Source organism: Corvus brachyrhynchos, unplaced genomic scaffold (assembly GCF_000691975.1).
Source record: "Corvus brachyrhynchos isolate BGI_N302 unplaced genomic scaffold, ASM69197v1 scaffold115, whole genome shotgun sequence".
Classification (NCBI taxonomy): Eukaryota; Metazoa; Chordata; class Aves; order Passeriformes; family Corvidae; genus Corvus; species Corvus brachyrhynchos.
Genome location: NW_008239553.1, coordinates 19,128,592 through 19,141,510, shown reverse-complemented (window position 1 = coordinate 19,141,510; position 12,919 = coordinate 19,128,592). Strand labels below are relative to the sequence as shown.

The 12,919-nt window shown below is 34.3% G+C and overlaps 1 protein-coding gene across 5 annotated transcripts in view; it reads left to right on the top strand.

The window, feature by feature from the left end:
• STRN3 (striatin 3) overlaps positions 1–12,919 on the top strand; it is a 42,542-nt gene that overhangs the window by 20,283 nt on the left and 9,340 nt on the right. For 3 of the 5 annotated variants that reach the window (XM_017742043.1, XM_017742044.1, XM_008639568.2), the window contains 4 exons: positions 1,025–1,165; positions 6,067–6,200; positions 11,845–12,020; positions 12,150–12,197. In XM_017742043.1, the coding sequence (XP_017597532.1) occupies positions 1,025–1,165; positions 6,067–6,200; positions 11,845–12,020; positions 12,150–12,197 (499 nt within the window). The remainder of the gene's footprint in view (positions 1–1,024; positions 1,166–6,066; positions 6,201–11,844; positions 12,021–12,149; positions 12,198–12,919) is intronic. The other 2 variants (XM_017742046.1, XM_017742045.1) reach the window with 1 other exon arrangement.

Here is a 12,919-nt window from a genome sequence, read left to right as displayed (position 1 = left end):
ACAAGTGACCTGTAATCATAGTGTTTACATTTTACCTTTTTGACAATAAAGGCTTTGGTTTAGTTTCATTTTCCTTTTTAATAAATGTGATACATGTCACCTCAGTATAAGAACTTGTTCACCAATGCTTCCTTACTAAATAGTCCTCATTATCTCTGCTTGCAGTCCCAGGAAGGGCTGTTTTATTGGTTAAAATTTGGTTATGTCTTTCATCATTGTGGATTGTTTTCTTTAAAGAGGTTCTCTCACTGAAATACACTTTGATTGAAGCTTGACTTTTTGGCATGGAAGCTATAAAGGTGAAAGCAGGAATGGATTTACTATTTTTAAAATATTTCAAATTATACTATTTTTGTTTGCTGATGTCTACATAATTAAATGCACATATAATTCAGAACGCTTTGCTTCTAGAGGCATGCTTTTATAATTGTAATATAATACACATCTACAGTTTCATACAGTGGTGGAAGCATTCTTGCTCTTGTGTTTAACAAACACTTCATACAATTTAAATACCATTCAAAGCAGGGAAAGTTAATTGTTCGTTGCACCCCCATTATGAGTTGTCTGTAGTTTTGCTCTCATTTTTAAGCTTATTTTTAATTTTCACTCTGTTTTTTAATGTTAAATTGTTTAGTAAAGTTGTGTAATATTGTTAGAAAATGTTTAATTAATACGTTTTATGTTTAATAGTGAATGTTCTTTTAATATTTGGCTTGACTTTTCAGTAGGGTTGTAAGATGATTTTTTTTTTCTCTTTCCTACAGGAAACTGTAGAATAGTTCTGCAGAAAACAAAGGAGTTATTCTTTGATTTAGTGAATTAAAAATGTTTGCATGTAGTTTTCAGATTTGATGTATTAACTCCTGCTTTTGATTTCCAAAATATTACTAAACAAAAGCAAAGCACTATTTATTTTAAGGAGGTCCCGTCAGTAATTATTCTTATTTAATGGATTTTTAGACTTCAGTCAAGTCAAGCGGTAGCAATCAAATGAATTTTTGCTGCTGACATTAATTTACAGGAGTCAACAGGACAAAACTTCACGACATGATAGCTGATCTGGGCGATGATGAGATACCCCACATCCCTTCAGGAATCATTAATCAATCTAGGTCACCCTCTTCTAGAATGACTGATCATGAAGGTGCAAGAGCAGAGGAAGGTACAAAAAATTCAGCTACTTACTATATTTCAGGAGATTTCTTTTAGAGAGCACACGCTGTCATTTTATTTTCCCCTCTATAGAGCTTTATGCAGTTGCAGATTGCCACATTATTTTATTTGCGATTCTTCTCAAATGGTTTTGTGAGAATATGGCTTGAGTTTTTGTGGCTTATCATAACTCACCATTATTTCGTAAGTATTTTTAAATAACTTAATGTACAGCAGTGTGTTCTGACACTATTCACTATTAAATCCCTGTTTGCAGACCCTCCCTCCCCCATTAGCAAAACCTTTCACAAATAGGTTGTTATTTTTTGAGGGGAAAAAAGGTGAGTATTAACATTTGATGCACAGTTTGGATTTTAAAATGAAAAGTGGTGATTTTAGTTATGGGACTAATTAGGTCTCTTTTCCTCAAATTTAATGTTCTCTTTTATAAAATTCCCTTGGTCTACATACACAAATTTACAAAGACACTATTTCTTTACAAAGTATTTGTTTCAGTTTCAGGTTTATCTTTGACAGTGGAAATTAGTGGCAAGCTATTATATCTAAAGTCAAAAACCTTGTATTTGGCTTTTAAGTTTTTTGTTTTAAAGGAATGATTTTCCTGTATTAGCTTTGAAATTAGAATACCATTCTAATTTCTAAATTGTCCTCTACATAGAACATATTCATTCAAAATACTCAGATGTATTCAGATTTGGCTCTTTGAGAATGATCTTCGACCCATAAGACCTGGTATGGTATCAGCTATAGCAGAAATGGAATTTGCATTACTACTAATTCCAGTAATCTGTTGGTTCACCTGTTCTTCTTCACCCTTGGCCTCACAAATGCCTGTCACCAGGCAAGCAGAAAAAAAAACCAAAACCATGGTTCAAGGAGGTTTTTTTGCTGCTCTCCCAAACTGTCATTTTACCAAAGTTGTCTTTTTTACTGCCTTCCTTTTCATCTTTGTTTTTATCTCCAACTTCAAGATGAACCAGTATTAAATTTACTTGTGGAATGCAACTGAAAAATCTACAGGTGAAAATACACTTGCTAAAACTTGTAGATATACAATTAGGTTGTATTTAGGTTTAGTGTTTACAGGCTTTAGGTTGCCTTTTAGCCATGTTTAGATATTAAGGCCATGTGATCCTACAGTTACAATTTTCTAGGTCTGTCTTTGGCTGTTTTTCTTAGGCCATGCATGTTGTGCAAGGGAACACAGACCTTGTTATGGACAGGGCCGTTGTCTCAGGTAGAGGCTTTACATCTAAAATAATACTGGACAAAGCAATCTTTTTGAAGAAATAGATGCTAAATTTGAATTTGATAGGGACTTACTTTCAGTGCCTCATTCTTGTAGCACAAACACTGTGTTACCCTTCAAGTAAAGATTGTTCACACTGTTCAAATAAACTGCTTTAATGTTTATATTTTCACACTGTTTAATGTGTCCATATGTTTTTAACTTGTTGGTGTAGTTTGGGCTTTATTCATTAAGAGTAGTAATATTAATGTCTATCATCTTACCTGCTCATTGTGGTTTCTGCGTTGTTTTTAAACTTGATTATTAGAGTGTAAATTCTGCTATTTCTATCCTGAATGCTAGGTGGCTTTTTGACCTTTTGTCTGTACCATAAGGTGCAAAGCTGCAAACAAACAGGCAGTGTTGTATTTGAATTCCTCATGTGTGTGTTAAAAGGCCAAATACTTCATTATCATAAAATACAGATTTTGCTCCATGCGGTACAAATACAAGTTTTACTGAATTATTTATTCAGCTGTATTTTAAAAGCTAAGATTTTGCAGATAATTTTAGGCTTTCTTCCTGGGATGCACTAGCCTATGCTGATGGATTTTATCAAACCATGATTTTCTTGTGACTGGATGGAAGTTTTATGTTACAATTTGAAGTGTTACAGTTCTGAGGCAGTGGTTGATAATTTTTTCTTGAAGGGGAGTTCAGGGAGTAACTGGCTCTAACTGGCTTGGAATACACCTTTCATACCTCTAAAGGTGTGAGAGTTAGGTTTTTGTTGGGGTTTTTTTTTTCACTCTCAACTGCCTGGCTAAATACGATGTTATGCCATAATTTCACTTGATAATTTTGGCCATGAGAAATTGGAGTTTCCATTTCAACATATTGTATGACTTTCAGAAATGGTATCAACATGATTTTCCATCCAGTGTACAGAGAATTGCTTTCTTCACTGGTTGTTTTTCAGTTTTAATATCTACAGATTGCAGAGGTGTCAATCTACAGATTGACAGAAAAAAGCAGTAATAGATAATTGCTTGGGTATGAATAGCTGCTTTTGGTGTACCACATATTAACTTTGTGGAAAACAAGGTAAAGATGTCCTGTCGTACAGCAGACAACAACAGCCTATATGAACATACATATCTGATCAGAGTAGTTTGTACAAATATTACAGCTTGATTTTGACTTAATTATGTATGATGTCAAGAGCTTGAAGGTAAGAAGTGCTGGTTAGGATTGGCTAAGCAAATATTCAATAATACGATTTTGTATTTCAGTATTTATTTCACCTATATTCACCTACAAAGGAACTTGTACTACCACATTTTTACTTTATTGATTGCAAACTCAGTTAAACATTTATATTATGCTATGAGAATAATATTGTACTGTGTGTTAGCATACTTGGATTTTTTTTCTAGATGAAAAGCATTAAAAAGTCATATATTTAACTACCATTTGCATATATCAATTGATGCATTGTTTTTGATATGTGAAGATGTGGGTCTTTATTTTTAGTAGCTGTAACATCATGTATTTTTTATTCTGCCTTTTCCTTTTTACAAAAGCAGTTTGCAACCATTTTTTAAACTTCTCAAATATGCCTCACTTTAAAATATAAAATGTGCAAATGAATTGTAGAACACACTGTATGCACATACTGGCAACTTTAGTATTGAGAAATAGTCTTCTGAATTTCAAGTAGCATTAATTTTGAAGCTTTAAGTAAAGAGATAGTCACCCATGCAAACAAAGCTTGATGAATTTGTAGTATAAGTTCTTAATGTGGTAGTCCTTAATTTTTAGTATAAAGCATAGGAAGGTTGATCTGTTAAGGTCAGGTGACATTAATTTCACAAAGAGTTAGTATCACAAGTTACGGGGCTTACGTAAACCTTATGGGCCTGTCCTAAAGATCAAATAGGAGTAACAGGAAAGTAAATAGGTGTTTTGTAGGAATATGGCTTTTAATGAATTATAAATTGTTTGTAGTAGACTGTCAAATGTAGAGTTTTAGTAAATTACTAATGGAAATGAAAAGCTTATTCATATAAGGGCATGGTAAGCCATTTTGGGCTGTTAATGTAATGTTACATTCTTACAAGTTAAACCTCTGTATGGATTGTGAATATTTTTAAAACAGGTGATTGTGTATAGTTAAAATATTGTTAGCTCTTTTTATGCAATTATAGGAACAGCAGTCTGTGTTCTTATATAGATTATATTCTTAGATTCTCACAAATGGTTATGTTGACTGTGCTAATGAGGTTACATTTCTTAATAGTACAATAGTTCTGAAGCATTAGAACCTGTTTTATTCTTGAGAAGTGATGTATTTTGATCTAGCTGGACTGGCTCCTCTTTGCATAGCCCTAGCAGTGGTGCCAGACATCTATAAATTTACGCCTGGTTTCAGTCACTTCCAGCAGGAGTGGAACAGACCTAGGTTACCATTCAGATAGTGGCAATATGGAATAATAGAGATGTGTGTTCTAAACAGGAATGAGTTAATTATTAGTGCTCCTGTTTGGAACTTCTTTTGTGAGACAAAATCCCAAGAAACTGGGAACTATATTCTCAGAGATTGAAGGGTTTTCTAGGAGGATCAGAAATTAGGAGTGGCATTAAACTGAGGCCATAACTCTCTCTGCCAAATCAGTGAAATTCAAAAGTCAAGCAAGTTTAATTTTTCAAGATGTCAAATATCATTTAACATATTTTGCAGATGATTATACTTAGTTAAAGTTCACACATACCTTTTTTTTACATACGCTACTTAACAAGCGTTGCTATTTCTAAGTGGAAAACTGAGAAGTAAAAGTAGCTTCTAAAATGTGCTAAAGTGTTACAATGTTTAAGCCTTCGTTGCTGTTCCTTACTGCTAAATTGATATTTGTGGGTTGAGGGAGATTTACAGAATTGTTGAAGAGTGTAAAGAATATGGGTGAATATATATAACTTTATTATTCAGATGGGAATTCATAGTGAATAGCTATATATAACTTCTTTTCATTCTAAATGATAATTAACAGAAATGTTAAATTTTAATTTGAGGAAGGCATAGCTAGACAACGTATCAGTTGAGTATACTTTAAAATTAGAATCCAAAATCATGACGAGAAACTAACACAGGAAGTAAATAATAGATTTTTTTTCAGTTGTCTGAAAAATCTCAGAGTAGAAGAGATGTTTTGCAGGAGTCTTTTGCTTGAGCGATTAAAAAATACTTCAGTATGCAAGTAGAAATATTTGACTAGTATAAAACACAAAGACTTACTTGCAAGTGGATAGAAGGCAGGAAGCATGGTGCAATGAATGAAAAACTCAGCTGAGAATTTGGGGACCTGGGATGTACATTTGATATTGCAGTGTAAATTAATGTCAGTCAAGTCACTTGTCAGTATTAACACCTCTGTAAAGTAAGTTGAAATCAAATTACAAAGCATGATGCAAGAATTGTGTGTATAATGTGTGTGTGTTTGCACATGTGTGCGTGTCTTCATACTTTTTTTTTTAGTTGGGGCTGTATGTAGTATATATAAGTTCAGTTCTAAGCTCTGCTTTGCTATTAAGTGATGAATAATACAGCTTTTCATCAGTTTGAATTATTATATTGAGACTTAAAGAAACTGTTTTGTTCTTTGTAGCTGAGCCAATAACGTTTCCACCTGGAGGAGGCAAGTCATTTATTATGGGTTCTGATGATGTGTTGTTAAGTGTTCTGGGCCTTGGAGACCTTGCAGACTTGACAGTTACAAATGATGCAGACTATAGTTATGATGTAAGTGCAATTTTATTTTAAAATTCTTTACACAGCTTAACCAATAATAGTTGGGTCCCCTCTCCTCCACCCTGAATATTACTGATGCACTTCATTAGTAAAAGCTGTTACTTGAAAGGAGAGAGCATGCTCCTTGTGAATGAGCTAAGTAATTTGGGTAACCAGAATTAAGTGAGATGACTTGGGGTTTTTCTATGTTAATAATTTAATTCAGATTTTGTCACTGGGGGGGGAATGTGTTATGACATAGAATACATATTAATGTCTTACCATGACAAAACAATAGTTACACACTGAAATGGAGTATTGAGTAGACATGGCATGGAACACAAATATTGATATTAACTTATTTATTTGCTGTCCTTTTGATGAGTAAGTAGTGTTAACAGCATAGACTACATATAGTAGTGTATTTCAGATGTAAGCTTTTAGGGGGCATTTTTATTATAATCTAGAGTGTTCTGATATTCCTTTGACCATATGCATTAAGCTTCTACCAGTAGTGTTAAATGACTTTTTCATTGGCTATTAACATTGGATGGCTGGTTAGGGAAGTGTTCAGGTAAGTTTTGCATGCAGTATTGTATTTAAAATGTCTTGTAATATTGGCTTGACTGCAGATTGCAACTTTGCAGTGTATTCCTGTCTTTTGTGAGGTATAACTTCTTTATAAAACAGTGTGTAGCCATTTTGCTTATTCCGAGATGGAGGGATATTTACAGGTGAGCCAGGACTAAAGTCAGAAAGCATTACAATGAATATAATTGATACCAGCTGATCAAACTGTTACACGAGACTCTGTGCTACTTGTGACAAACCTGACAAAATGGTTTCTGTGGTGTGAAGAGTGATGCAGAATAAAAGTTAACCTTTGCTGTTGGGAAACTTAGAGAGTTACTGATAAATACACAAATATGAAGTGCTGCCTGAGCTAAAAAGAAATTTGCAGTAGAAGGCAGTACTTCGCACATTTGTTGAAGGCTGGAAGGTGTTAGTTATCCTGTACGTGAAGTTGATTGTACTTTTTCGATGTAGTTGAATTTTCAAAGTTTTCTCACTTAATTAGAAGTTCTTTAATTTCAGCTTGGTTTGGGAGGTGAGTGGGAAGAGGCTATTTCATGCTCTTATATGTGATACATACAGAAGACAAAAGATAGAAGTAGGGTTTTGTTTTCTTACTGGACCATTCACCGCATATGAGGTGTGATTGGCCATAATTGTCACTTGGTTTCCCTGCTTCTTCTCCAGTCCTCCTTTCTCAGTACTCTTAGGATATTTTCTTCCTTTTAAAGCATAGCTGAAAAATGCATGGTGGCTTCTGACTTCATGTGTCAGAAAAAACAAAAATAACACAGGTGGCAAGAATTTTTTATATTTAAGAAGACACTGTCCTGTCATGAATCTGAAGAGACTGAAATTCAGGTGCTATTAGTTCTTCATCACAGTGTTTCTTCAGGTTAAAAATTCCTTGATAGTTCTTAATTTCTGAAGTTGTTTCCTCATAGCTATGGATTTGCAGCACAATAAGACCATGTCTTACCCTGTACCTGTAATCCGGTACTTGTAGGGCATCTTAGTCTAATGCCTTTTTAAGCTTAGCTGAAGTCACCTCCTTTTCCAGTATATCTTCAGACAAGGAGTTAATGTGTAAGTAAAGCAGCAACAATAAAAAAACCTCAAACCAGAACACTTAATGCATTTGCTCCCAATAGGTTCATGTTCTTCAAATAGCTTTTGTGAGCCATTAGAGTGCATGAATAAATAAAGTCACGACAGGCTTCCACTAGCTTTTATGTATCACTCCTTGATGAGTGTTGTATTTTGAAAAGGAGAGGATATGAATGCCGGATGGGGGTTAAGTATAAATCCTAGGAATTTCAACTGTAGCTCAAAAGATTTCTGTATGTTTGATTAAATGCACAGGTTGTCTCCGAGACTGGTCATCTGTTAAACTGTACAGTCATCTCAAGTCATGTCTTCCTCATTATCTGGCTATTTACGTTGACCTCAGTGCATGTAGTTGTTTTTATGTTGAGGGAATAATGTTGCCAAATCAAATGCTCCCATTTGTATATTTTTGGATTCCATAGCAGCAGAAAATGGTGTTTTTCTGCAGTAGGACTGACTGAAAAATGGAAAGCTTTCCTTTATCAGAGCATGTAAACGTGGAAAACTCCAATAAGTTACAACATTATGAAGAAAAAGTAACATTAAAACATAAAAAGACACTGGCTGCAGTTACTAATTATTGTTTTCTAAATTTTCTGTTTGCTGTTGGGGAGTACTTGTTTGAGACAGGGAAATGCATGTCTCCTTACTATGTGTTAGGATTCTGTTCACAGCAGGGGCAGGGAAGATCTTCATTCCCTGGTGCCTTTTTTTTTGGTGGGAAGGAGCTGGTTTTGGTTTGTGTTTGTTTAGCTAAGGTGTAGTTTCAGTCTGGTTTGCCTGTGCTTTACAAGGCAGAATGAATGGGTTGTTTGTGATCCTATACAGACAAAAAATACAAAGACAAAAAGAGATTTTTATTAGGTTAGATTGAGCAAGAATAATAAAGCAGGCGTTTCCAATCTGATTGCATCTGTTTAGCAATTTCTTGTGGTGTATGGTTTGTATGTTTTTTTTTTCATTTTGATCCAAGCTTAAGGGGATTTTGCAGTAAAGGTTTTTAGGACATGTAAGGTGTTTTGTGTCTCCTGACCTAGGCAGAGTTTTTGTCTGAGTGTTGGGTGGATTTGGGCAGGGGGACAACTTCTTTTTTTTTTTTTTTTTGTAGAATGTACTATTTTCTGTGTTTGTCAACAGAGGATGAGAATCAAGGATTCAGCTGATCCTTCTTGGTCTATAGTAAAGTCCACTGAAGTTCATGGAAAAAGGGAGGACCAGCTAGTGAAGTTGTATGGTTCCATAGTCTGTCTTGTCGTGACATTGGTTATGTTGACTGTGTGTATGTGTATGTATGTGTGTATATATATATATACACACACACAGAGTAGGGCATCAAGACTCAGGAGGGCAGTGTGTCCATCTATGCCTTGTATTTTGAGAGGCTTTTGAGATGTCACACTTTAGAACATTGATATACACTGTTGCATTTTACTACTTTTCCGTTATTCCTCTGGCCCATTTTGTGGAATAATCTCCCATTTATCCTTTGTAATCATCAAATCCCTTTTCCAAGTCCTTGACTATGTTTTTCTGAGGTGGGGTTGAGTTTTTTATTTGGTTTTTTGGAACTACATTACTGGTTAGCTGTTTTTCTTAGAGATTGCAAGGACCTCTTTAAAGATGTATCAGTTGTTCTCCTACTTTTGCAGTAAGGATATCAGGATCCATTAGAAACATGGATAAGGAAAAGAATTTTTAAGAATTGGTTTATATATAACTAGATTTCTAATGAAGAGTATGTGGCGTCTTCTTAAAAGAAACAAGATGTTCCAGTCTGTTTTAAAAAAATTAAGGCTTCAAATCTATACTTTAAATAAGAAATATACCTTACTTTTCATAACTTGTGTAAATTCTGTACCTTGCATTTTAGCAGATTTCTCTGTACTGCTGAAAACAAAATTACCCTTGCAGCAGCCCTTTTAAGAAAGAAACCAAAAAAGATATAATTAACCCTTTTCATATTTTGAAAAATAAGGATTACTGTATCCAGTTCCGATTTTCTTGAATGACTTTTCATCACAACTGTAATAGAAATTATTGTCATGTGGATGCATATTGCACCCAAAAAATTGAAAGTTTTCTGTGTAATCTGGGATGTATCATGTGCTAAAATTAAGGATTGGTATTTCAAAATTTGGCTTTAATTTCTCTAAGGCCCGGATCACCACAAGTACATGAGGCAGCATAAGTTAGCTAGGTAGGTGAATATGTTACATAATGAGGATTTCAAATATCAAGGAACTCTATTTGCTAGGAAAATACCTTTTTTTTTTCTTTTTTTCTTTTTTTTTTTTTTTCTCTTTTTCCCCCCCACTTCTCTTATCTATTTGGGGAGGCAAATAAATCAACAGTTTGGTCCAAGATCTGTTATGTTTAATGCAGAACTCCAGAATTCCACTCTGCTCTGCTTCCCGAAACAGAAGATTATTCTTTTTAAAAAGCTTGTATATAATATGCAGTGTAGTGCTAATTAACTTAAATCTCGATAAAAGTATTGCAGTCTTCAGTGCACTCTGAAGTAGGAAGATTGTAAACAAAATGCTTTGTTCTTATATGTATTTCTTGGTTGGTATTAAAAAAACCCTAAAAATTCAGGTTACATGTCTGGTATAACAAGTTTCTGTGACTTGATCAGAATTAGGTAAAGTTTGCACGTAGGACTGAAATTTACAGTAATATAATGGAAAAGCAAATGTCTGCCCATCTGTAACTCAGAACAGTAAATTTTATTAACTGAGCCTGTTTGTTTTGTTGGATAGAATTGAATTTGGTTTGAGTGAGTAGTGATGATTCAATCCAGGTTATAGATTTGGTCCAGGAATACTTACTACAGTACTTGTTACACTACTGTCTGATTATTTTCAGTCCTGACAGATATAAGGTAGTAAGATTTTATTAGCTACGGGAGATTTAATTTCTTATTAGTGTTGCTGAAATTAGCTTGAGATGTCAAGATATTGTGGCCTACAGTCAAGAAACATACTTTGACAATTACATGCTGAATAGATAATTTGTAAGGAGAAGGATACAATTAGTTGCCATTCATTCTTAGTTTGCTTATTTTGTTCATCTAATTCAAGTCAGTTTTCTAAACTGCCTTTATAAAAAGAGAGAAGTACCTGGACATGTTGCCTCTTTACGATGGAGGCTTAGGATGGGATGTAGTCTTCTAAGGATCTGCTTGCTACATAAATATAAATTGTATTAAAAGATGTAAATCAGTCTCTTGCAATCTAGAAGGGCTTGAAGTTTTATGGTAACTCTTCTGAGTTACCTATAATTAATACTAAGCAGCTGTAATTATTGTATTTTAGCCTAACAGTCTATAGGTTAAGAGTATGAATTGGATGTTCCCAGTATATAAATGTATAGTTCGCATATATTGCTTTACAAAGCAGCTAGGTTATTGTCTCACAAATATATTTAAAATTCATTAAAGACTTAAAAAATATTTGTGTAATGTTATGTTTAAAATCATGACAAATGTGTATTGAAATTTCGATTAGCTATTTCTGTGTACATACCTTCGCCTGTAGAAGTATTCAAGAATTATGTATGTTTCTTTTCAATCTCAGTCAAGTTACTCATCTGAGGAAGATCACTCACTAAGCACCTCAAGTTGATTTTTATTGTGTTAAGGTGATGAATGAGCTTTTGATAGCTATAATCTCTTCCTGGGGTACAGACAACATGATATGCAATGACACATTTCTCTTTCTTCAAGGAAGAAGAATTAGTGTCATTGCACGAAAGGATTAAAATCAGTTTTGAAAATCAAGTCTTCTGTGTATTTAACATTATATATCGTTCCAGCCTGGGTCAAAGGAAACTGTTGCAGACTGCCTAGCTGGCCAGATGGGGTTTATTAGCTGAGTCAAGCAGAGGCTGTTTTCCAAAAAAAATGGGGGGATATATATATAAAAGATGTATTTTAAAATCCAAGATAAAATTACACCTTTGCTTTTCTTCTTTTAAGTTGCCAGCCAATAAAGATGCCTTCCGAAAGACATGGAACCCTAAGTATACGCTACGCAGTCATTTTGATGGAGTGCGAGCATTAGCTTTTCATCCTGTAGAGCCTGTGCTGGTTACAGCCTCTGAGGACCATACTCTAAAACTTTGGAATTTGCAGAAAACGGTTCCTGCCAAAAAGCAAGTATATGGGTTTTTATAAAACATCACTGGTGTTTTACATGCCTTTGAAATTGATTAAACTCTTATGTTTTCAGAATTTTTCAGTAAAGATTTCATGTAGTGTAATAACTCTTCTTTCTCTTTCAGGAGTGCCTCTTTAGATGTAGAACCCATCTACACATTTAGGGCCCACATGTAAGTGACATTATTCATGGCTGATAAATATATTGTTGTTATTTCATGTATTCATAAAAAACTTCAGTGTAAAAGCCACAAATGATACTATTTTTACATTGTTTAGACAAGGCCCATTATACTTTGTAAAGCAGCTTAATACCAAGCAAGCCCCTGTCATGAATTGCAGAGTCAATGATAACACAAGAAGAAGAAAGTGGCAAATTTGTTTAGCTGCAGTGGAAAGGAGAGATTATAGATGATGATAATGTAATCACCTAAGACGTGTCTCGGACTGTGGATTTTATATGTAATATGTGGAAAAGATGAGTAAGGTAGAGGCTAGTCTTGGCTACTGTCTTCAGATGCAGGTCTGTGTCTTAGTGATTTTTCAGCTTGTGTTAACTGCTTTATTACTGCCTGAGTTTCACTTCCTAATTTTGAATTCTGCTTTCTTTCAATAAGAGGGCAAGATAAAAACACACAGTTGATAGCCAGAGTAGTACTTTGCTTATATAAGTAAAGATCCACTCTCCGACCCAGTTAGCAGGTAAGCTTCAAGAGAGTTCCTTGATAAGCAGGGAAGTGGATGGCACTTCTTGTGCTGGCCTCAAAAACAACAAAAAAGAAAATGAATTCATAGTTTGTATTAGGAAATTACACATGCTTCCTCTTCCCTTACGCCACATGATAGAACATGATGTCTTACTTCTGCACTTACTAGCTAAAGCATAAAACGCTCT